The following is a 24,604-nucleotide window of genomic DNA, read 5'->3' as shown; positions in this document are numbered from 1 at the left end:
GTGATTGAGAATGATAAGATTTCAAGTTCAATTCTCAACAAAGACATGAAATGCCACTAGGGAAATCTATCCTATCCCGAACACCACGGTTATTTAAACAAAAAAACCTCTATATAGCCCAATGATTATGGTCAAAATGACTTGAATATATCAGAAACTAGATTATTATTATTTTTGGGTATTAATATAAGAAAATATTATTTATTATACTGTAATACATTTATATTAGTTGTTGAATCGTTGTAACTTATGAGTAACTTCTCAAAAAGTCATACCAAGGAACTAAGAAAAATTTGATTTTATTTGGTTGATTATATATGTGGTATAGCTAGTTTTAGTTTTAAAATCTTTCATAAATTACTACTTATAATATTTATTTAGTTGGTCGAATAAGAAAAAATAATTATTGCATAGTTTACTGCAGTGCTTAATTGACGGTATCAAATAACACTCACATTGAGTTACGAAGGATTTATGTATTAATTATTTATACGCGATAAAATATGGAATAAGAATATAGGTATTACTTATTAGCAATACAAGAATTAGAGTATATTTAAGAGAAAATTGTGAGTAAATCTCATCTTTATAGTATTAATAATAATTCCTTTATTGTGTTAATCGCCGCATAACACTTCATTTATCTACACTACATATAACAATTTGTTATTTATTAATTAATCACTATATTGCTCGTCAAATGGCTGGATCATTAATTCATAACGTCTAAATTTTGAATTTGTCGTTGTAGTTTTATCATCTCATTATGCAATATAGTGAACGCGAAATTGATCATTTTTCATTTGTTTGCTTTTTTCTATCATATGCAAATCATATTTACTGCTATGTTGACTGCTTTAGGCCTACAGTCTACTTCTGTAAGTTTTCCATTTTTGTTACCAAATTTAACCTTGCAGTTATGTAGAAAGCAATAATTATTACTCTCTCCGGTTTATATTATATTATATATGGACGATGTTTTTACATAATCAAGAAGACATTAATATTTTTCTTTCTATTTTATGTTTATTTAAATAAGTTAATCTTACGTAATGAAGAAATCATATTAAATAGATACTACTTAATCAAGCATAATTTTGTGGAAATATTTTTTTTACTTTCTAGAGTTAGAATAATTTTTTTAAGAGATGTACTCAAGCTAAAAATATTATGTAATATGGAGTAAAGGAAGTAGTTTCTTTTAAAACACCGTCGTATAAAATGAAACAGACTTACAGAGGCAATATAAATAATCTTAGAATATGAGGTTTTAAATCGTTTTTGCTTATGTCCAACAAATTACAAGCAAAAAAAGAAAGTACTACACACATAACACATTTTACAATAACATTTATGAACTAAATTTAATTCCATTAATCTTGCAGAATCTTTTTCTGAAAATTTGCATCAAATATATTGAGCTACTGAAAGTGCAAGGAAAGGCAAGTAAAATTGCCCCTTCTGAAATCCCATAAATGCATGAAAAGAACCAAAAAAATAAAATAAGTTCTAAAAATATTTATTGTCACTATTACTTGATTAATGTGTTACGAGGATTTATCATAAATTGACAACTTTACATTCGTTATCAGTCTATCATAATTCTTTTCTTTTATTCAGGCTTGAAATCGATAGTGTGAGCAAAACTCATTTATCAGAGTTTTATATGCTAGTAGAAATATACTATAGTGAACTTCTAACTAGTACGTTTCGTTTCTTATTTTTGAATTTGGTCTAACATTGACTCAAGATGAAGCGACATATTCACTATTTATTCTTATAATCGATCCCAACTGGCTTGAGATTGAAACGTAATTGTTATTGTTGTTACTTTATAATTTAATCAAAATTAAGTTTTTCTTGGAATGCTAATCTGGATGATCTTTTAGGATTTGACAATGCACAGCTTAGCAACCCTAAAAACTCATAAGTATTCATCAGCTTTTCGATTATATGTAAAATCAATTGCTTTTCTAGTTAATATGATTAATTATATTCTGCAACTTTGACTGCCTAGACCTGCAATTGACATATGATATCCCATCAACATACCAAATAGGGGTGGCAGTGGAATGGTTATGAATTATGATCTTCCGTCTTTAATTAGGTGTTTTGGATTTGAGTCTTTGAAATGATTTTTTTTTGTTGGGAGCAAATTCCTAGAAATAAGTTCTACAATTCGCGAATTTAAATATTGTAGACTCTAATATGGATATTGGACACTGGATGAAAAAAATAAATATCCCACCAATGTACCAAACAGGGGTCGTGTGGTGGGATGGTTAGGATCCTCCGTCTTTATCAGATGTTTCGAATTTAAGACCTTGAAAATAGAAAAAAATCTTGTTGGGAGCCCCGAATCTTGCAATGCGCAAGTACTTCCCTTTTGACTTTGTAAAAAATGAGTCAAAATTTTAAATTTGTTTTCACTTCAAAACTCAAAGATCTTTCAAGAATATTTTTCCTTAAATGTTTGCATTTCCTAAATGCATTAGAAATATGGCTAAATTTTCATTTGAACAAAAAAAATGAGCAAAAAATGAGCCTACAAAAGATAAATCAACCTCTTTCTCATGACCAAATCAACAAAATTGTTGAAGGCATCTCTGTTTTAGTCCCCGAGGTACTACAAAATGTACTTTTGGAGACTAAAACTATGTCATCCCACGATGAATTTACTCATCGTAAACTCTTCATTGGAAGTCTCGGGTTTCAAACTACGTCTGAGACTCTCTATCGAATTTTCTCTCCCTATGGAGAAATCGAAGAGGCTTTCGTGGCTATAGATAAATCCGGTGTAAGCAAAGAGTATGGTTTTATAAATTTCAAAAATGTAAAAAGCGCGCTAATGGCATTGAAAGAGCCATATAAAATGATCGATGGTAAAATGACCGTTACAAAAGTTGCTAAATCGAGAACTAGAGTCGTAGAGGACGAGTCTTTACGTACTATTTACGTGTCCAACATGCCACGGGACATGTTTTCAGGTAAATTGTTGGAGTACTTCTCGTCTTATGGTGTGATAGAAAAGGGTCCATTTGGTTTCGTTAAGGAAACAGGAAAATCAAGAGGGTACGCGATTTTCGTGTACAAAACAATTGAAGGTGCAAAATCAGCAATTTATGAACCTAATAAGTGTGTTGATGGATACTATTTGACTTGTGAAATGGCCATTCCGAGGACAATGATGAAAAAATCGCGGGTTGGTCCTAATTTAAATCTCAATTTTGGACCCGATTTTCAAGTCCGTTACAATAATGCAAGATCAAGGTTCGATGGTTGTGGCTCGAGGCCTGAAGTGTCACAAGTTGGTACTCAGTATGAATCTTATCAGGGAAATGGGCAAATGTATGGACATAAATGTGATTGTGGGCTGGGCCTCAATCACATGGGCTCTGGGCTTTGTTTTAATATGGGATATGCAGATTATAACCTTTGGGCCCAGAATTTCCAAGGCCCAAACCATTATGGTATTGATGGTCCATCAAGAAGACTCTTTTAATTTGCTCACATTTTGCTAGCTAGTAGATATGAGATGAAATAGTTTTATTTAACTAAAGTGTACTAGCTAGGCTAGGTAGTTTCCTTTTTGAAAGTTGAGAAGAATCTTGATTATGAAGATTTATTAATGTTTTTCATTAGCATCTTGTTGCTTCATATTCCCTATCGTCTCAAAATACTCGTCACTTTTCACTTCACAAGAGTCAAACAACAACGATAACATATCTAATGTAAGGTAAAATGTTTGCCTAGACCAAACTCTACCTTTGTGAGGTGGAGAGAATGTTTTTGATAGACAACAACATAGTAATTATACAAAGCAGATGAGTCGATTTGACTGATTTAAGATTTTTAAATTAAAATTTAGATATTTGAAAATTATTATGAAAAATATTATGTTCTTCTAAAAAAAATACATCCAACAAATTCATGTAGTTTGATGAAATACGAAGAGTGACAAAAGATTTCAGATAGAGGGAATATTACTTAATTTTTTCCACGTTTAAGTTATGTAAATTGTCAATACATAAATTTTTGACAAATCACATCATCACGTTCATTTGACTTTTAATAATATGTGTAGTTTATACTAACAAGCCTTCTTGTAAACATGAAAAATAGAGTAATAACCTGCTATAGCTAGTTAAATCGAACTAATAGTGTAAAGAATTATCTACACTATATAATAACTTAAAAATCAATTTATTTATTTTTTGGTACAAGTATTAGGGTCTGGATGAAAAAAGTGATATTGATGTATCAAGTCAACAGAGGGTGAAAAGGACCAAACATGTCGAATCTGTCACTTTTGAAGGATAGAATTGCTAAATTTGGTCACATCAAGGGCTCATTAGTGGTTATGGTGAAGTAGGAGAAATAAACCAAAAAAAAAAAAAAAGAGTTAGAAAAGCTATTCCAATTAGATAAAGGGACAATGTTGACTCTAAGAAAGGTATATAACATCAAAAGTGAGATTTTTTTTTTTTTAAGTCTGATCTTCGATAATGCTAGGTCTCGGAATAAGTCTGACCTTTAACAATACTAAAATGTAGAAGGATGATTTCATTTGTTGTCTATGTTATTATTTTCTTATGTTGATACTTATTTTGTTATATAGATTATTTTTATATCATTTATATATATCTGAAAGACTTTATTCATACGTTCAATCATACCACTAAATAAACATTTGTTTCATTCTTAAGCAAATGGACATTAATGTTGACATGGTTGTAACTCAATAATCACATGTTTTTGTTTTATTAAAAAAGTTTATCTACTAATTGTAGGTCAAGTTTATCGATACACAAGTGCACACGTTCACACTCATTGATATTGATGACCAACGACTTCAACAACTTTTTTTTCTTGGGGTTCACTAATCATTTTGAAATTTAACTAATTCAAATTTATTTTGAAAAGTTTTTAATATAGGGTAAAGTATTTCTTATTAAAGTAATTACATGTCTTGAATTTGAATTCGAGATCTTTAATTAAAAATGAAAAAGTATTTATTAATTTACGACAATTATTTTTCTTTTCAGCTAAAGATAGTACTTAAGCATTATCTCGCTTATTCTTCTATAATGTTAGTTGTGCTATTAATCATAATATTACTCTTATAGTACATTGTTCTTTGAGTTCGGTTATTATTTGAGATTTTCTTACACTTCAATTATAATTATATCTTGTTATGACTATTGTTTAGAATGATTTATCGGGATTATTGCATATCATATTTGGCCATGATTGCCTCTATATTCGTTATTTCTTTATCTACTATATTGCTTTGGATTGTTCTTTCTTGAGTTGAGGTTTTATTGGAAACAACATCTTCACTTCGAATGTAGTGATAACGTCTATGTACACACTATTCTTTTCAAACCCTACTTTGTGTGATTATATTGGGTACATTATTATTGTTAATGAAGATATATGAAAATTTTGAAAATCCCGCATGAAAAATGTTAAAACATATCTTATCTAATCTCCTAACATATTACCAATAAATTGTAATCTATCATTCGAAATTATTGTACTACTTTTTAAATTTAAGAAAACGTACCAATGAAATTTCCACTAATTAATTAGAGGGCGATTTTATAATTAACAAAACAAAAGAGAATAACAATTTTGCACCAAAATAAAGGTTGAGAATAGATTCAAAAAATTACTTGCACACAATATGTATATGGTATATCAAATAAAAAGATACACAATACAATATATTTATTTATAAATAAACTTTTTATACTTAATCATTGTTACTTCCATATGTATCTCGATTTATCTCAAAATAGGAATAAGTTGATGAGTGGTCCAAAAAGTCAAAAGATATCGACTACCTACTTATAATACAATAGTTATAAACAAAACAAAAAGTGAACTTCCTATTAACATTAGGAAATTGCTTGGAAATTTTCATTTACTCCATAAGAACACAAAACTCCAAAAAAAATTCTGAAATTTCCTGGGAATCGTTAAGAATATATATAGCGAAATTCTTGTACAACTCAAAACCCCCTTTTCCTAATTTATTAGTTTTTTCAATAGTATGGATGTCAAAATTAAAAAAAGGAGCATTATGTTTATTTAATTTCTCATAAATTCTAAAAAAAAAACCTATTATAATCAATTATAATTTAATAATTAATTTTTTTTTAATTAACAATATAACATTGCTTGTAATATATTGTAAGACAAGAATAAACATATATAAATTATTGTACGTTACATAACAAGACAAATATTTAAATTTCTCTTATTGATTAGTTTTGAAAACTTTTTTAATAAAATCAATTGTTACACAAATCGTAAAAATTATCATAAAAGTGTTTAAAAATAAAATTAAGACTTCACTTCATTGAATATGTTAGTTAAAGCATCATTTTTTTCACTTATATAATATTTCGTAATATTTTTTAATTACAAAATCAATATTATAGTAATTGTTACCTTTTAGAAGAGGTTTAAAGTTAAGAACACATCTTTTTAATTTTTAATTATTTAATAATCTAATTAGTTTGAGCTTGAAATGTGTAGTTGAACATATCAAAGAATTGAAGACAATCTTACAAGGTCAGTATTAAAACATGGTTAATTCAAATTGGAGTGAATTAGATAAATTAAGAAATAAAAAGTAACTATAGATTTAATTGTCTACTATGTTTAATTATATATAATCACAACAATAATGAAATTTCAATGTGCATAATTAGTAAGAGATTAGCAACAAACTATTGAGAAAAAATTAATTAATAGTAACAATAAATACATTTTTTTTTATATTCTACTTAGGTGTCGTTTGGTAGGGAGTATTGAGAGAAATTGGGATCGTATTACGTATAGTATTATTTACCACTATGCTTGATAGGAATTTTTGGCCTATGTATGATTAATACATGTATTAGTTATATACACTACAAGGTATTAGAGATTGTATAACTAATACTTTTCATTTGATGGTATTAATACCACGTGATTAATCTATATAAAGATAAAAATACCCCTCAAATCTTTTTGAATATTTTATTTATTTTCTTGATTTTGTGTTTTATATTTGTACTACTAAATTTATTTATATAAATTAGCTTACAAGTTTTATTATTTAGAAAAATTTGTTTGTTGATAGATAAATCCAACACAAATCAATACAATATTTGAAATGCGAGTTGTTTAACATTTACTAATTGAAAATGTAAATATATCACCGCTTGACATTTGTGATCTTAATTGAATGTATTATTTGTTGATATATATATATATATATATATATATATTTTAAAAAAAATGATTTTCTAATTATTTGTATTTTGAACAATTTATAAAGTTGCATTCATAATAAAACTACAAGTTGCAATTGTTATGTGTAAACGTAGATGGTTTATTCGATTTTATTATCGTTTACCGTCTTTTCGATTTTATTATCATTTACCGTCTTTTCGATTTTAAAAGTAGATGGTCTATTTTTTTTTCATTGACAATTGATATTTTGTTAGTGATCAATTTATTAAGATGACAATTACTTACCCTCAAATAATTGAAGTAAGAAATAACAACTATCAAAATTATTCTTAAAGAAAATAACAACCATCCCAATAAAAATTCAAACTCAATTACTAATCTGTGCATTACTAATTCGTGCGTGGCGACTTAGCCAACGACACGTGCTCTTGGGGGCCAAAGGCCCCTACTGCGGATCGCCAAGCGGACGGCGGGCGCATGCACCAAAAAATCCATGGATTAATAGCACACAAAAATCGGTAAAATGGAGGTTTACCTGCTTTGGGGCTCGTTTTACCTTGAAAATGGGTCGTTTTGATCGTGATGGCCAACTGGCTCCATAGTTAAGGTCTTAATGAACGTCCACGAAAAATTACGACAAAAATGAGGTCGTAATTCTGGTTCACCAAAAAATTCGTAAATTATAGCACACGAAAATCGAAAAAATGTGGGGTTTAAGATTGAGAAATAAGAAAGTCATTTAAGTAAAGGTTTTGTGGAGGAGTCAATCCATAGAGCAAGCTACATGAGAAGCAGAAGGAGCCGTGATGGTATCCTCACCTCTTTCCTTCCGATTCGATTTCATCTGTTATTAATTAGTGTAGCAAAAGTATTTTGTTAATACGGTGCTTGTCACCATTAATAATATTTTTCTTTTTATATGTATGTATCTCCTTCATCTTTTCTGCTCAGTGCTTTTGGTTCTTCGTTTAATATTTGCCTCTTGGTCGAATTTATGTCTTCTTTGTGCATCTTCGGTATGTTTTCGTATTTGAGTCAACTGAATTTGGGGTTTTCTTTTGGTTCTTTGAGAAGCCCTTATTTTTTGGGGCCTAAAGCCCTTGTAGAGGATATGGGTAATTTTTTTTCTTTTGTTTGTTTGGTTGGTACAGAATTAAAGTTGAGAACTTGTGATAGTTTAGTTCTTTTTTTGGGAATTTTCAGATGATGAAGTTGACTGATTTCTACTGTAATTTAGTTCATTAAGCTGATGATCATTGATTATTGATGTGTGATTATGTTTTTTCCTTGGCTTTGATGTTTTGTTTACATATGATACTGTGTTCCTGTAAAGATAGGATCTTTCTACCTTTACGGTAGGGGTAAGGTCCGTGTATACACTCTACCCTCTCCAGACCCCACACGATTAAAGTGGTTATGTTGCTGTTGTTGAAAAGATTGAATCTTTGTTCATATTGTTCCTTTCTTGTTATTTCAAGAGCTTGATCATTACAAATGCTTACACCCCAAACTCATAATCAATTCATCCCTTAATAGTGTGTAGTATGTGTTCTTATTAGTTTGATATTGGGCCATTGAATTGCACGATATTAATTTGATTTTTAATGGTGTAGTGTACCCCTTTGTGCTTGAAATCTCTATGTACTCTATCTGATGCTTTTTTCTTAGTGTATACTGTAGTAGAGGATATGGGTAATTTTTTACTTTTGTTAGGTTAGTATGGAAATTAAAGTGGAGACCTTGTGATAGTTTAGTTCCTTTTTTTGGGAATTATCAGATGATGATGTTGACTGGCTTCTACTGTAATTTAGTTCATTAAGGTGATGATCATTGGTTTTTGATGTGTGATTATGTTTTTTCGTTGGCTTTGATGTCTTGTTTTACATAAGATTTTGTGTTCCTTAAAAGATGGAATCTTTCTACCTCTAAGGTAGGGGTAACGTCTGCATACAATCTACCCTCTCCAGACTCCACTTTACGGGACTACAATGATTATTTTGTTGTTGTTGAAAAGATTGAATCTTTGTTCATATTGTCCCTTTGTTGTAATTGTAAGAGCTTGATCATGACAAATGCTTTGCTGTCCACTTTGCTTCTTAAGTTTGTATGGACTAGTTCTTTTTTTTTTCCTACTCAAACACCCCAAACTTGTAATCTATTCATCCCTTAATAGTGTGTAGTATTTGTTCTTATTAGTTTGATATTTGGCCATCGACTTGCGAGATATTAATTCAATTTTTAGTAGTGTGGTGTACCCCTTTTGTACTTGAAATCTCTCTGTACTCTATCTTCTAATGGTATTATAGATTGGTTACTTGTTAAGTGGTTTCTAATTGATAAGTCTGAGAAGTTTCCAGCTTTCTGTTGTACTTAGATACCAAGGTAGTCGATATTGATTTATCTTGTGTTGCAAAGAAATTTCCCGTAAGGATTTTAAGATGATACCATAACTTCTAAAATTATGTCTGTAACTTTTGCCTTCTGAAGATTTTTGAGCAAGCTGAATTAAGCTGCATTGGGTTTGCTCAGTGATGTGCTTGGCTGCCTAGAATTATGTCTCCTGAGTTATGTGTCAAAATGCTTAATCATGATGTTTATGCAGATCATTGATTTTGGCAGGTGACACTACTATTTTGGATTAGGTCACTGCCTAGTCTTTAAATGATCGTGAAGTATGATCAGCATATAGTCTCCTAATTGATTCATAGATTGCACCAATGGAGAAAAGCAGAAGCAAAAGTTGGGTTGGGAACATCTACCACAAGTTTGAGGCTGTGTGTCAGGAGGTTGATGAATTTGTAACTAAGGTATGTAAATGTGATCCTTTTTGGCCATTTACTACTTCCAATACTTCGGTATATCTGCTTTCTCTCTGGTTATTTTGTTTCCTTGGAATCTATATGTTTATAGTGTGTTGGAATGGACAGAACTTTGTAACTATCTTACAAGTAGTTCGGATTTTAATTTGACTTACTTCTTAAATATTAGGACACAGTTAAGTATGTTGAGAATCAGGTGCAAACTGTTGGTGCAAACATGAAAAAGTTTTACTCTGGTGTGGTGCCAGATTTTCTTATCCCAGTGGATAGTAATGTAAAAAAAGGAGCACAAGCTGTCAATGAGAAGCCAAAGCACGCCGTTGGCACTCATACTAGTTCAGTGGCCAACACTACGCAGAACCCTATCCCAGAGAAATCATGTCAGAATCAAAATTCCCTTGAAAGCCATGCTGCTTCAACTTCAACTGAACTTGATGGTGTGGTAGCTTCTGAAGAAGCAGAAATTGATGTTTCTGTAGGAAATGAATGTGCCACTGCGAATTGTAAGAACTCATGTAAGTTTTTTAAAGAGAATATAACGAGGGAGGAAGCACTGGTAGTTGACGAACCAAGTACTTCAGAAGACAGAGTTTCATCTGAATCCTGTTCTGACAAAGATTCAAAAGATACCATGTGCTGTAGCTTTTCAGATGATGATAAGTGTTTTTCTGATGTATCGAGCTCTCAGAGTATACTACAAGATGATATGGTCGGGGAGGAACAACCACTGGCTAAGGGATCAAGTTCATTTTTGGATATTTTGTCTTTATCACGACTCACGGCGTCTATGAATGAAAAAATGTTTGATAGTTCTCCTGATGCTATCAACTGTATTTCTAATGTACCAAGTAGTCAAATGGTTTTGCAACGGAACATCACTAGGGAGGTGGAACCAGTCGCTGATCAATCAAATTATTTTGGAGAGATGGCTCTATCAAAGTCATTACCATTTTCAATGGGGGAAAGTCGAGGAAATTCCACCATGACTAAGTTACGGCATCCAACTTCAAATTATGATACAGAACTTAGGACCTTCCCAGAGGATGAAAGCATTTCCAATGCTTCAATAACTCCGACGAACTTGCAAGACAATATAACCAGTGAGGATCAACTTGCATCCAAGGAATCAAGTTCTGTCGAAGATAAAACTTTGCCACAAACCCCAGCATTTGCATCTGTTATACCTCCTTCACGAAATGATGCAGGATTTGGGGTGTCCACTACCGTGAATAAGAGTTTTTTGGGTGATGTTACTTTTGTATTTGAAGAATCTAGTACGACCTTGGCATTAAAAGATGCTCCAAGCACACTTCAGTCATCTGAACTTGTACTTTCTCGAGTTATGGAGAACAAAAGCATGGATGTTGACTCTGGAATATCAAACTGTTCTCTGTTAAAAGAATCTTCAAGCCTGTCAACTTCCTCAATTGGAAACTGTATGCAGGAAGCAGAGTCTGATTTAAGTATCTCCACTGGCCACTCATCTGCCTTGTCTACTTCCTTAGCGAGTGCAAACAATGTTGTTTCTGTCATTCCAGCTCTCTCAAGTACTCCGTTGACAGATTTCAGTGGTAAGTGGATTCCTCTTTCAACCCTCTGGTCTAGTAGTAAACGATAAACACTGTCCAATTTTTTGTTCTCTCTGTTTCTACTTTCCTTTTTCTTTCTGTTGTATCCATTGCTTCAATAGATTTCTCCTTTTGCAGAAGTAAATGCCTCGAGTTCTCACGAGTTGGTTGGAAATGGTAGGTCAGTTCAAAATGACTTCGAGTGTTGTCCAAGCCCTCAACTGATATGTCCTGCAGAAATAGGTACTACATGGAGGAAATTTGTTTTTTTTTTCTTTCTTTCCTTTGAAATTCATGTGTTTCTAACAAAGTCACAAATAAACTATGGCAATGTAGCCGAGATGATGATGCATGTATTAAACGATGAGAATAATGAGAAATGAGTGCAAACTCGGATTTTTGCTGCAATACATGCTTATTACGTAGTAGTTGATTGCCTGTGTGTGCTGCAGGGATGCTATAACATTTCATTTTCCCGGAAGGAGAGTTCACAGTTTAATTTGTGGGTTTGCAAATTTGAGCTCTATAATGCAGCATCATATGATCAAAATAAAAGTAATCAGTCCCAGATTTTCCTTGCTCTCCTCCCCTCCCATATAAAAAATAAAATGAAAAAGGAAATTTGAGGGTGAAGGGATGATACTGACTCGAATGCTTTGTCTACTTTTTTTCAGTATACTGAAATGAATATTGTTGGATCAACTGTATCGCTTCAACTATAAAGACTTATGGAAGAATAAAAAAGGTTGTGGGATTTCACTGGGTATATTGTTGTTGAAGAATAAAAGGGTCGTTCTTTTATAGAATTGACAGAAGATTTCTGGATGATATACCTCCTTTGGAAAGATCATACCAGTTCATCGCTACTTCATTTATGTTATATCCTCATCATTTCATAGAACGTGTAGTATTTTGAGATTTAATATCAGTATTTGCCAAGTCTCCATGAATAAGTTTCGATCTGTTTCACAGAGGTATAAATTATTTCTTTCTTTCTTTGGAAATGTAACAGCGAGGATTGATGCGGATCCATTAGAAAAAAATTGGCGGTTTATAGGTTGAGAGCAAAAAACATGGAATTATACATGGTCATATATACTACTTTCTTCAGATTGATGGCTTGCTTCTCAAATTTGAGCATCTGTATCTTTGCTTTTCATCTGAGATCTACTTACTGCTTGATGTTTTTTTGCAGGATGTATGAATGATAGCTCCATTGATCTTCCGGGCATGGAAACAATTGATCTAACTGATAAGGAAATACCCAAGGAAAGTTGTGCCCTCGTTGACTATAAATTACACCATCTCGTTTCTTCTAGGCCAAGAAAATATAAGTCGTACAAGGTAGCGTCTCTATTTGTAAGCTTCCCTTCTACTTCAAATCCTGAACTCAATTAACGTTCAACTTTATCTGCCATGCTACAGGAATTGATACAGGAGGCATTTGCTCCTAGAAAGAGAAGAATAAAGGAATACGAGCAATTGGCTGTTTTGTATGCAGACGTGGATGCTGAAACGAGCCAGCACGTTGAGCTCTCACAATTGCCTTCTCTTCCTTCACCATGTTTACACTCGATGGAATCGTCCACATGCAACATCTGTGAACCTGAGTGGGAGCTCCTGTAAATGAGCCTTTTTTCCTGTGAAAACAACCCCATGATAATAATTTCTGCTGAGAATTCTCTCTTTTGTAAAGGTTCCGCGATAACGGTTAGCATAATTGAGCTAATCATTAGTCTTATTGTGAGATAAATGGTAGAAACTACATCTTATTTTTCCCTTAACAGGCTTGTCAAGGCTTAAGAAAACAATTTTGGATAAATATCATTCTGCTCAATTGTTATGAGCATTTTGATATCTTTTGTCCACTTGTGACATTGTCTCAGCATAAAGGTTTTGGAGACATGATCAAAGAAGCCAACTGGTTTTGAGGATTATTTCTTGATTCTAAGCAATGTGCCCAGATTTCTAATGTCAATCTATATGCAGTGGTTATGTTTTGTTCTCCTCCTTTGTGTCAGTATACTACTACTACTGCTTCTACACACCCAGCGTAATCCTACAAGTGGAGTATGAGGAGGGTAAGAATACGCAAGCCTAACCCCTACCTTTGTGAAGTGGAGAGACTGTTTTTGATAGTGTCTTTTGATTCGACAGACAAGAAAAAAGATCAAAGCATGGTAGCAAGATACACAAAGTGTGATGATACTTGACTACCAACCAATCTTTGATCTCCACCTTTCATATCTAGGGGCTTGTCTCTTGTTCTTAGAAGCACCATGTTTCTTTGAAGTTTTCAACAATACATGTGTAATCAATTAAGATGATAATCAGCGTAAAACTAACTATAATTATGGGATTGAGACATGGTTATTGTAGTTGCCAGCAAGAAAATTAAACAACACGAGAAAACCAATTTGGTTATAACCCGAGAAATCAATAATTATTTATGATCACTGAACAATTTCTTGTTGAATTATGGGATTGAGATATAGTTATTGTAGTTGCTAGCTAGAAAATTAAAGAACGCGAGAAAACCAATCAGGTTTAGAGAAAACTAATTTGGTTATAACCTGAGAAATTTCTTATTGAATATTTGACAAATTCATACCATTTATTTCAAACAAGATTCATCCCCTGGACATACGAACAATGGTCTTTAATCACATGTTTGAATTCAAGTTTTGCATACAAGGATCCACTGCTCAATAAGAAGTTTCAAATTTAATCGAGATCTAATATGATAAAAGAAATAAGATGTCCTCGAAATCACAAATGAAAGTTTTGACAGGCTTTTTTTGTTGCCAATAAATAGTGCGCCCACAGTTACACACCACAACTCCTAATTTATTTTCTCCGCCGTAGCTTTTACCTTTTCCTCATTTCTTTTGTATATTCCGAAATGAGGACCTCCATGTTGAAATCCATCGTCCGCCGGAGCTCCACTGCCGGAGCATCCTATGTATCCCGCCGTGGATTCGCATCGGGATCCGCACCAGAGAGGAAAGTTGCAGTTTTGGGGGCAGCCGGAGGGATTGGACAGCCTTTATCTCTTCTAATGAAGCTTAACCCTTTAGTATCCAGCCTTTCACTCTACGATATCGCCGGCACTCCCGGTGTTGCCGCCGATGTTAGTCACATCAACACCAGATCTGAGGTTGTTTTCTACTCTCTCTCTCCCTTTCGTTTTCTGCCTATTTTTGTTCATTTGTATGAGCATTAGCTAAATTGGAACTAAGACGTAACTGGTAGATTGATTGATTCTGTAAACATGCTTTTTGATCTCCTGAATCTCGAGCTCCAATCCGATTTACGTTACTCGATTTCACTAGTGAGTTCGAGTTTGTTGCTTACTTCATTCCACTATTTACTCTACTTTTCGAGTGTGTATCACATAAATATACATAGATTCGTGAATGAGTTACACAAGTACAAAGTTTTGTGCTGAAAACTAGGTGTTTATCAGCAATGAAGAGTTTAACACGAGACCATTTCTCTTTGCATCAGTAGCCTGTTTTAATTTCAAGATGATTTGATTACAATGTTGTTTGAGGTGTCCAGTAGTTAATGATTCGAAGCCCATCTACCTTTTGTGTCCTAAACCTATCTAAAAAGTGTTTGTGCCAGTTCGTGGTTCTCTTCCCTGCAATTCTGATCTGTAAATATATTTGTGGACTTTGCAGGTTGTCGGTTTTGCAGGAGAAGAGCAGCTAGGGAAGGCTCTGGAAGGAGCTGATATAGTTATCATTCCTGCTGGTGTGCCCCGAAAGCCTGGTATGACCCGAGATGATCTGTTCAACATTAATGCGGGTATTGTTAAATCTCTTTGCACGGCCATTGCTAAGTACTGCCCCAATGTGAGTAAACTTGTGTAATTATCTTTGTTTATGGGGGGTTATATAGGAGATTCTAGAAAAAGTTTTTGATTTCTTCTCTCATCTGCTGCTTGTTCTGATCAACTTAAAGGCTCTGGTCAATATGATAAGCAACCCAGTGAATTCCACTGTCCCAATTGCTGCTGAGGTGTTTAAGAAGGCTGGAACTTATGATGAAAAGAAGCTCTTTGGAGTTACCATGCTTGATGTGGTTAGGGCCAAGACATTTTATGCTGGAAAAGCTAAAGTAAATGTTGCTGGTGCGTCCTTTTATCTAATTCTACGTTTGAATTGGTTTTGTTTCGCTTTACATTAAACAGTAAATTCATACAATGATGTCTGTCTACTTTACTTACTTTTTGCTTCGTTGTTCAGAGGTCAATCTTCCGGTAGTTGGTGGTCATGCTGGCATAACTATCCTCCCATTATTTTCTCAAGTAATTTTTCTTTTCTTGTCCCTTGTTATAAAGTTTTTCTTTTTTAGTATGTATTATTTTGGTTGAACTCTTTTTAGTATGTATTATTTAGGTTGTTATTGGTGATTTCCATATTGTGGCATTACTGAGTCTTGTTTTCATCCCTAAATTTTGGATATAGGCCACTCCAAAGGCAAATCTGTCAAATGAGGAAATTGTTGCACTCACAAAGCGAACCCAAGATGGTGGCACAGAAGTCGTGGAGGCCAAGGCTGGAAAGGGTTCAGCCACCCTCTCAATGGCGTATGTTTCCACTTTTATGTTTTTCTTGATTTATTTATTTTTTTCCCTAAAAGATTTTCACTTTAATTGCAAGATTTTGTTATATCTGGGTACGAATACCTGCTTAAGTTGTGATGCTGCCCATAATCAAGTATTTAGGGATGTAGAGATGTGGAGAAACAAAAAAAAAAACAGTTTTTTTTTGGCTTTTACTGGCCCAAACCACTTTAATTACTGGCCTTTCCTGTTTGCAAACTTGCTTCTAAGCAGTTAATTTTACGTCTGCAGCTATGCTGGGGCTATTTTTGCCGATGCTTGCTTGAAGGGTTTGAATGGAGTTCCCGATGTTGTTGAATGTGCTTTTGTGCAGTCCAATGTTACTGAGCTTCCCTTCTTTGCATCCAAGGTAATAATACTTTTCTTATCCTACAAAGACACTCGAGGTCATGTATACTACAGATGTGTTACTAAACTTTTTTCTTTGAACTGTCTGATTCATTTGGTCATTGCCCTCTTATCATGTGGGTATGAAAATTGCTTGATTGCGAGGTAAAAACAAATTATATAGTTCAAGTTTAGGTCCCAGAAACGGGATGGTCTGTTTAAGAATGAAAATTAAAATCTGGATGTGTTCAGAGATAGTTTTGACATCATGAGTCTTGATTATGCATGTGTCTCTTGTGGAATGGTGATGGGTAGCTTTTCAACAGTGTAAATCGAATGTTTTAAGAACTACGTTGATAGTCTAGGTTATTATTTGTTCTTAGTCGCACACGCATCTGAATGTAGATAGCTTGTTAAGTTCAGATCACGGGTTAAATTTGACACTTTCTGTTATCAACTGACTAATAGGTTCTTCACTGCAAATGTTTTCTTGGTCAAGCAAAATAATCACCATATGGTCACTCTTTTCGTAATGCTTGCATGATATTCTCGCTCAGTCTGTACTTTTACATGCCATCAAATTCTGATTTGGTCACTCTGCTTTTTTACCCTTGTAGGTGAGACTTGGGAAAAATGGAGTGGAGGAAGTCCTAGGGTTGGGTCCACTTAACGAGTATGAGAAGCAAGGACTTGAGGCTCTGAAGCCAGAGCTGCTCTCCTCCATTGAGAAGGGAATCAAGTTTGCCAAAGAGAACTAAAAACAAAATTATGGTCTAGTTTTCTAGAGTGACAGTTTTGGATCCTTTTGTGCAATTGTGTTGTATCCTTTGCAAGTTTCTTGCAGCCGGAGGCTTAGATTTAGCTCTTTCGATATATACCCAACATTTCTACAAAATAATGTATGGCAAACTGGCGTCTATGCCATTTGCCTTAGTGTGGAGGTGTTATTCTCACATGGATCGTTTTCCTATTATGGTTAGAAACAGACAATTGATTTGAAATGAAGAATGTTCATGACCAATTACTGTATTGCAATTCATTAACCATTTTCTGTCGTTATACTTTTGAATATGACAGGAGGGACCCAATTTGGAACTAAGCAGACTACAATGCAAGTAGTGTGGAGGTGTTATTCTCACATGGATCGTTTTCCTATTATGGTTAGAAACAGACAATTGATTTGAAATGAAGAATGTTCATGACCAATTACTGTATTGCAATTCATTAACCATTTTCTGTCGTTATACTTTTGAATATGACAGGAGGGACCCAATTTGGAACTAAGCAGACTACAATGCAAGCACGAGAAACAAAACATGGAACCAGGAGAAACCCAACTTCACAAGTACGCAGCAAGCCAACAGTGCGTTTATAAGAGCTCAAAACACAGAAATACATCGTGAAAATCTCCCATCGATGCTAAGTTAATAACTTGCCGCCAGACAAGAATTGAGAAAATATGTACACCCTACTGTTATTTCCAATTAAATTCCTGATGGTGATATTACAATGCAATAAATACTCCCAAAGCAAACAAACAATACACATCAGCCTATTATGCTCTTTGTACACCCAGGTTACAGCTGCAGGACCTTGCATGATCCTGCCAAATTGTTGACAATGATACTGAAAAAATAGATTTTTTCAGCACAAGATTTTAATTCAACAAACAGGTGTTAAATATCTCACACTACCATCATAACCACCTATGACGAGAAGAATGTGAGAGCCAACAGCTAACATGCTCCCAGAATCACTAGGACTTCCTCCCATACTTGAAAGTTCTTGAAAGAAACTTATCATGCAAGAGCCACAAGACGTCTTTCAGACGAGTGTTTGAACAGGCGCCTGCTCCAATGCATTCATAATCAAAATTTCCTGCAAGAATTATAAAATAGACAAATTTACACAACACTTTCTCATCATAGGCAAGAAACACCATGACAACGGTAAAATAGAAGGCAAAGAATCATAGAATATAAAGAGCCTCAAACCAACGGAAATAAATCAAGAAATAGTCAATGAAATAACACTCTAACAGTTCCTCCACTGACTTCTTCCACATCATAATTACTCCGCCGCAGTTTAGCCATTAAATTCAAAGGGGAAAGAAGCATTACAAGCAAAAAAAGTAACAAAACTTCCCCTTCTTTCCACTATAAAATGGTGTCCCTAGGCGCATGAAACAAGCGGGGAGCCACAATAACAGAGTGGATAGACGATATAAAGGAAAACAGCAGGAATTCTTAGTTCTAGGGAGGGGAAACTTGCTGCACATGCTGTCCTGCTGGGTACAGTAGTATACCTAAGGAAACAGGCCTAGAAAATGGGTGTATCTGCTGCTGTTATATAACCTCTTCCTTTTTTGGATCAAGCGATATTCAACTTTCTCTGAAACTACTAAATAATATTCACCTCCTTCATACTGACAGTACATTCACTAAGTCACTGAAGCAACGGATAACCATGGCTATGAAAATGCCCTCCTTAAATGGCCAATCTGCATGGTGGTTCGGTAAAGAAAAGGCCCAAAAAGTGAATGCACCACCACGGTAAAAAGCAGAACCTTAGAACCAAGAGCTTTCATGTGATAAAAAGCATGATTTACTGATGGTTTAAAGGATATTAGAACAACTCGTCTTCTAACATAACAAAACTGGAAACAGTAGCCGAAAAATGGAACAGGAATTCTGAAAATTTTCTTTTTTTCTTGATCAGAAGCACAAAGTTTGAGTGGTTTTCAAGTGATAAATGTTTTCATCTGGTAAAATAATCACATTGCTAAATAAAATTGTACGGTTGGTAATTCAACTTATTAATTTGTTATTAAGAAAGTAGGTGAGCATTGGTTCTTCACATATATCACCAATCTGTTTGAATTAAATGCAATGATCGAACTTATTGAACAAATCCAATATCAGATCTTGTCAGGTTCTGAAATCAATGGTTGCAGTTGACCATATTAGATATGCAGAGAGAAGTAGTGTTGCTCAACTTGTTCAAACTAGGCTGGTATTTTTCACAAATTTGATACAACTTGAGCAACCACAAAAATGGAGCCCAAGTTGAGACGCCTAATACTAAGTGTGTTAATCATCAGCTATATAAGCCCACACAAGGAATGAAGTTTCAAACTGTCAGCTTCATTCACAACAGAGCTGTCGGAAACCAGAAAAGAAAATGTGCAACTCTAAAAAGACTCTCTCCACTTGTCATGAAAAGTTGTCTCATTACACCACTGGATATAACATCAACTCCACATCTATCAGACAAAGAAGCTGTCCTACCCAAACTATTTTACGGTTCTCATGCAGTCGTAACATTCATTGTCAAGCTACTCTATCAAAGCCAATCTAAGGTGACTTAAAATGACCCCTCCTCACCTAAGTTGCTCGGACTCGGGTGCGGGTATCCGAGACGGATGCGAATCCGAGAGTCGGATTCGGCAAAATTTAAATTTTAAGATTCGGGGGTGCGAATCCGAGTATGGATACGGGTGCAGGGATTCGGCTAAAATTATTCAATTTTATAAAATATAGTAATAATAATAATAATAATAATAATAATAATAAATATCTTGTAAAACGGTATACTTAAAAGCATACCAATTATAGATATACAAATTTAAAAGTATAAATTAATTACTTGTTACTAATTAATTTTAAAAAAATTATAATTCCTTTTATTTATTATAAAAAAGAAATAATCATTTATATATATATATATATATATATATATAGCCTAAGTTAAATTAGATAATAGTACAATTCATTAAAGTTCTGTGTACTGCCCTTCATCTCCCAAGAAAGCCCTTTCATCTCCCAAGAAACCCTAGCCTGCTCTTTTACTTTTCAAGAAAAAAAGCTCTCTCTTCTTTTTCAAGAAAAAAACTTTGAATTATTTGTTCTTTCCCATGGAGCCCTTCGCCTCCTCTCTGTTCTTGTACAAGAAAAAAGATCTGCCTGCTCTCTCTCTATTTTTGTAAGCTTTGCCTCTTCATTATTCTTTTCCATGGAGCAGCCAGACCTTGTGACAACTTCGTCGTCGTCAACTTTCGCTAGCCATGAAATTGATCTCTTCTTCCCCATTTTTTTTCTTGGCTTTGGTCAAAGTATCCGGATCGGATTGACCGAATCCGACACGCACCCCGCACCCGCGCCCGCACCAGTGTCGCGTCGAGACGGGTTCGGCAGCAAAAATAAGAGTCTGCGCAACATAGCTCCTCACAATGAAGAGTTTCTCAGACTTCCACTTCCTACCAAAACGAATCTCATGCTCCCAATCCAACAAAATTTTTCCATCAAAACAAGTGGTTATTGGTTCTGTTCATCTCATATGTTATTTTGCAAAACACCATATTAGACATAGTAATAGTCCTCAACCATATTTCCAAAAATAGTTAGAACTGGAATCACAGACACCATCAAACCAATGCCAAAGAGTATTTTCCTAATCATACCATTTCATCAAATAACAACCTAACAACTGCAGCAATCAAGAGAACTTAACACAAACAGCATACTCAAAAAAGCACATGGCACAGAATCCAAACTTCACATTTCAAATAAATATAAGAATAAAAACAAAGAAAGATGCTTCTACGGGGAAAAAAATAAGTTCACATCACAACAATAGAAAGATCACGTGCACTAGCTAAATCAGTCTTACTCACATCAAGAGCTTGTCATGTCCTAGGTGATTGCGCCGCCTCTGATCCAGATGCCGAAGAACTATCACTATCAGAATCTGCACATAGTGTAGCAAATTAAATTAGAGATACTGAGAAGAACTTGCTGAAAATTAGTTAAACAATGAACAATCATTATGTGTGCAGCATTGAGACTTGGAGGAGAGGATCATAATTACCACTAGAGGATGAGCCTGAATCACTGCTGGAACTACTTGAGCTGCTACTTGCACTATCCACCGGTCTTCCACCTTCAAGGGTAGCAGGAGTTGTATCTTTTTCACCTACTCATACATGACAGCAGGAACAATAAGTATTTTTCACCCAATGCATCTTTGAAACCTATCCGAGGCAACAATTCCTCCTATGAGACACTTACCAGTTCCATTTTCTTTCAGTGCATCAGCAACCATTGATGTAGGGTTCTGCAATGTAATTTTCACACATTAAGAATCTCAACCAGACAAACACACAATGAGTACTTGGGGGGTGGGGGGTGGGGGGGAGGGGATAAGAGAAGGATACATTAGAGAACAAAGCTCACCACATTTCGAGCAGTCTGAGCAGCTCCTTCCCTGGCTCGAAGAAGTTCAGCTTTTCTCTTGTACTTGCTAAAACTCTTTTTGAAATTTGTTACAAATCTATCAAGCTCCCAGAGTGTTTCTGCATCAACACTATCTATATCTACTTCAATCTCATCGTTGTCTTGACTAAGTGCAGTGTTCCTCTTCTTAATTATCTGAACAATTGCATCAAGCTTTTCTGAAGGTAAATTCTGAAGATTAGTGCTAAGCTTCTGCTTTTCCTCATACGTCATGTCTCTCTTATTGAGATCTTTTGCCTTCGGTTTCTTAGGAACTGGTGTCCTAGTAACATGAGCTACATTTGAAGTCTTCATCTTGGGATTAACCGGCCTAGTCATTGACTCAGATCTATCCAAAGGATGCAGTTGACGGGCATGTGGAGCAAGAGAACGAGAAGACACTGGGGTGTGGAGAAAAGGAGGAGCATAAGAGGTCATTCTTGAGGTGGGAGTGGGAGCACCAACATCATGATACGTTTGGTACCTCCAATCTGAATTGTACTCAGCCTCTATAACTGCCCATCTCTCTTCGAAAATCTCTGATAACTGTTCAGCCATAACATGTACATCTTGCCCTCTAGGATTATAAGTCATGGCATTACGAAAGACAAGTCGTACATCCTCCGCAAATTCCATTGGAGACTTGTACCAATCCTCAGATAACCTAGTCTTAATGGTGCCCAAATCCATAGGATGCTTAATGATGTCATGATAATCATGTAGCCCAAGTGATTTCACGTTCACTGGCTCATTAAACACCCAACCGTGCTTGTGTTTCATTAACCTCTGAAGCAAGCTGCTACAATTCCTAAAAACCTGAAGTCTATGCTTATCAAGCCCAAACCCATTCTCTGAATTGGCACTGTGCTTCTTCCCAGAGCCATTAGTCTTCAGTCTTTTATTGCTTTCAGGTGGCAGTCTATCCTTACCAAGGAGGAACTCGGAATTCCTGTAAAACTGATTAGCCTTTGGGGTCCTCTTCTCCTTCTCCACAAAGTCAGTAGAACCATTGCTGTTTTCCACAATCAGAAAATTAGGTCGCTGGAATGGTCTTGATCCAATGTGCCCAGCAGAACGCACCTCTGAATTCATTCGCGCTAAAGACCTATTCTTGATCACACCATCATCCATATACTGTGGATGACTGTAAGAGCTAATAGAACCACCAGGGACAGTAGTAATACTACCAGGGAAAGTAGTAACACTACCAGCATTAATATTACCACCATTTATACTAGTCCTATATGTTGTCAGCTGAAGCTGTTTAGCTTCAAGCTGCTTTACCAAGCCCCTAACTTGATCAAGCTCACTCTCTAGGCTCATACCGAGCTCTCTAATCTCATCGCGGGACCTCACTCCAGTTAAATTAATCCTAATTCTATCTTTAATTCTTGAAATAACCGGCTTACCATACCCATTCTCCATTTCAAGATTGTCACTTTGTGGTTCATTTCTATGATTCTGCATTGCTGGCTGACTTCCGCTGCTGCCTTCTGGGACTTCTCCACCACTAGACACCACCACCGCTGCACCAGTGTCAATGCCCCGGCCAACTTCAGGTACATCTCTACCACATGAACCCTCAGCCGATTCCCCATCTCTATGCTCCACCAGTGGTCCGACACCTCCATCTCTAGGTTCATCTCTACCACATGAATCTTCCGTCAATTCCCGCACTTCCCCACCATTACTCACAGCTACTTGCTCACCCCCTGTCCCACCTTTAAGAGCCGAACAATCCCGCGATTGGGTTTGCAAAGACGGCTCCGGCACCTCATCATTCTCGTTCGTATCCCTCCCGCTGTTCGAGGTAACCTCCGGTGCAGCTGCGGTAGAGCTAACGGTGGCTGTGGCGGCCGGAGCAACGTCAGTACTAGTATTCTCTAGGGTTCTACGGCGCTTCCGGGTATAAACTTTGTAATTATCGCCCCAACGCAACCTATTTCTTGAATTCAAATCGTTTGCATCTGAATCCATACATGTAATCACAACCCAACAACAACCAAAAGGGATGAAGAAACTAAACCCTAACCCTAAAACAAGCGAAACACAAAACACAACAACTGGGATTGGAAAAGCCAAAAAATTGAAACTTTCCTCCTAAAACCCTAAAACCCCATGAATTTGAAAGGAAAAACTGGAAACCTTAGCTGGATCGGAATCGATATTTTCAGGGAAAATGGAAGAAGTAGGGAACTAGGGTTTTTCCGAACAGAGAGACAAAAACAAAAATTTCGAAAAGTTAAAAGGATCTATTGAGAAAATAAGAAAACTAAATTTTGAGGATTTTGTGAATTTGGGGAGTGAGATTGGAGATTTTATTTTTTTCGGGGAAAAAGAGGAAAAGCAATTGAGAGAAAGTGTCCTCGATCCGAACTCTACTCACCTACTTTTCTTTTAACTACTTGGTATGTACTCGTGTTGTCTGGTACGATGCATTAAAAATAATAATATATATACGTATTATTTTTTATGAAGAAGTTTTGGGATTAAGTGATTAGATAGGATATGAAGCAGTTCTAATTTACTGAAAATATGATTTTAAATCGGAGGTTATGGAGGACATAAATTAAGATAGAAGGTTGGTTAGTAGGTAGCAATGTGTTGCGGCGTTATCTGTCATACTGACAGCTTAGTTTTAATTTTTAATCTTTCGAAGTATGTTTGTCTTGTACTTCAACTATCATATTAGTCTGTTTTGGACAATTTTTCCCTTGAGTTGAGGGTCTATCAGAAGTAACTTCT

At 35.0% G+C, this 24,604-nt stretch overlaps 4 protein-coding genes across 5 annotated transcripts; 3 read left to right on the top strand and 1 right to left on the bottom strand.

Annotated features, from left to right (window-relative positions):
* Nucleotides 1-2,539: 2,539 nt before the first annotated feature.
* LOC125807963 (UBP1-associated protein 2C-like) lies at nucleotides 2,540-3,502 on the top strand. The gene has a single exon (XM_049487727.1). The coding sequence runs from the start codon at nucleotides 2,540-2,542 to the stop codon at nucleotides 3,500-3,502; it is 963 nt and encodes a 320-aa protein (XP_049343684.1).
* Nucleotides 3,503-8,126: 4,624 nt separating this feature from the next.
* LOC125807068 (uncharacterized) lies at nucleotides 8,127-13,637 on the top strand. 2 transcript variants are annotated; one of them, XM_049486838.1, is made up of 6 exons: nucleotides 8,127-8,261; nucleotides 9,865-10,052; nucleotides 10,234-11,635; nucleotides 11,771-11,875; nucleotides 12,828-12,976; nucleotides 13,058-13,637. In XM_049486838.1, the coding sequence occupies exons 2-6, from the start codon at nucleotides 9,963-9,965 to the stop codon at nucleotides 13,256-13,258; spliced, it is 1,947 nt and encodes a 648-aa protein (XP_049342795.1). In that variant the 5' UTR covers nucleotides 8,127-8,261; nucleotides 9,865-9,962; the 3' UTR covers nucleotides 13,259-13,637. The 2 variants fall into 2 exon arrangements, with proteins under 2 accessions (XP_049342795.1, XP_049342786.1); XM_049486829.1 differs by lacking the exon at nucleotides 8,127-8,261 and having other exon boundaries at nucleotides 9,749-10,052.
* Nucleotides 13,638-14,407: 770 nt separating this feature from the next.
* Nucleotides 14,408-17,610, top strand: LOC125839330 (malate dehydrogenase 1, mitochondrial). The gene is made up of 7 exons (XM_049518331.1): nucleotides 14,408-14,789; nucleotides 15,316-15,489; nucleotides 15,599-15,767; nucleotides 15,883-15,944; nucleotides 16,105-16,226; nucleotides 16,494-16,611; nucleotides 17,207-17,610. Exons 1-7 carry the CDS (start codon nucleotides 14,535-14,537, stop codon nucleotides 17,345-17,347), a joined length of 1,041 nt encoding a protein of 346 aa, XP_049374288.1. The 5' UTR covers nucleotides 14,408-14,534; the 3' UTR covers nucleotides 17,348-17,610.
* A 445-nt stretch (nucleotides 17,611-18,055) lies between these two features.
* On the bottom strand, nucleotides 18,056-24,219 carry LOC125839412 (transcription factor GTE4-like). The gene is made up of 5 exons (XM_049518396.1): nucleotides 21,821-24,219; nucleotides 21,656-21,701; nucleotides 21,456-21,560; nucleotides 21,262-21,335; nucleotides 18,056-18,467 (listed from the first exon to the last, which is right to left on the bottom strand). The coding sequence occupies exons 1-4, from the start codon at nucleotides 23,834-23,836 to the stop codon at nucleotides 21,274-21,276; spliced, it is 2,229 nt and encodes a 742-aa protein (XP_049374353.1). The 5' UTR covers nucleotides 23,837-24,219; the 3' UTR covers nucleotides 18,056-18,467; nucleotides 21,262-21,273.
* Between the last annotated feature and the right edge of the window lie 385 nt (nucleotides 24,220-24,604).

The sequence above is a fragment of the Solanum verrucosum genome, unplaced genomic scaffold, assembly GCF_900185275.1.
Source record: "Solanum verrucosum unplaced genomic scaffold, falcon-dt-bn FXZP01000277.1, whole genome shotgun sequence".
In the NCBI taxonomy this organism is placed as follows: domain Eukaryota; kingdom Viridiplantae; phylum Streptophyta; class Magnoliopsida; order Solanales; family Solanaceae; genus Solanum; species Solanum verrucosum.
The sequence above is the reverse complement of the archived record's forward strand: the minus strand, read 5'-3'. Positions and strand labels throughout refer to the sequence as shown.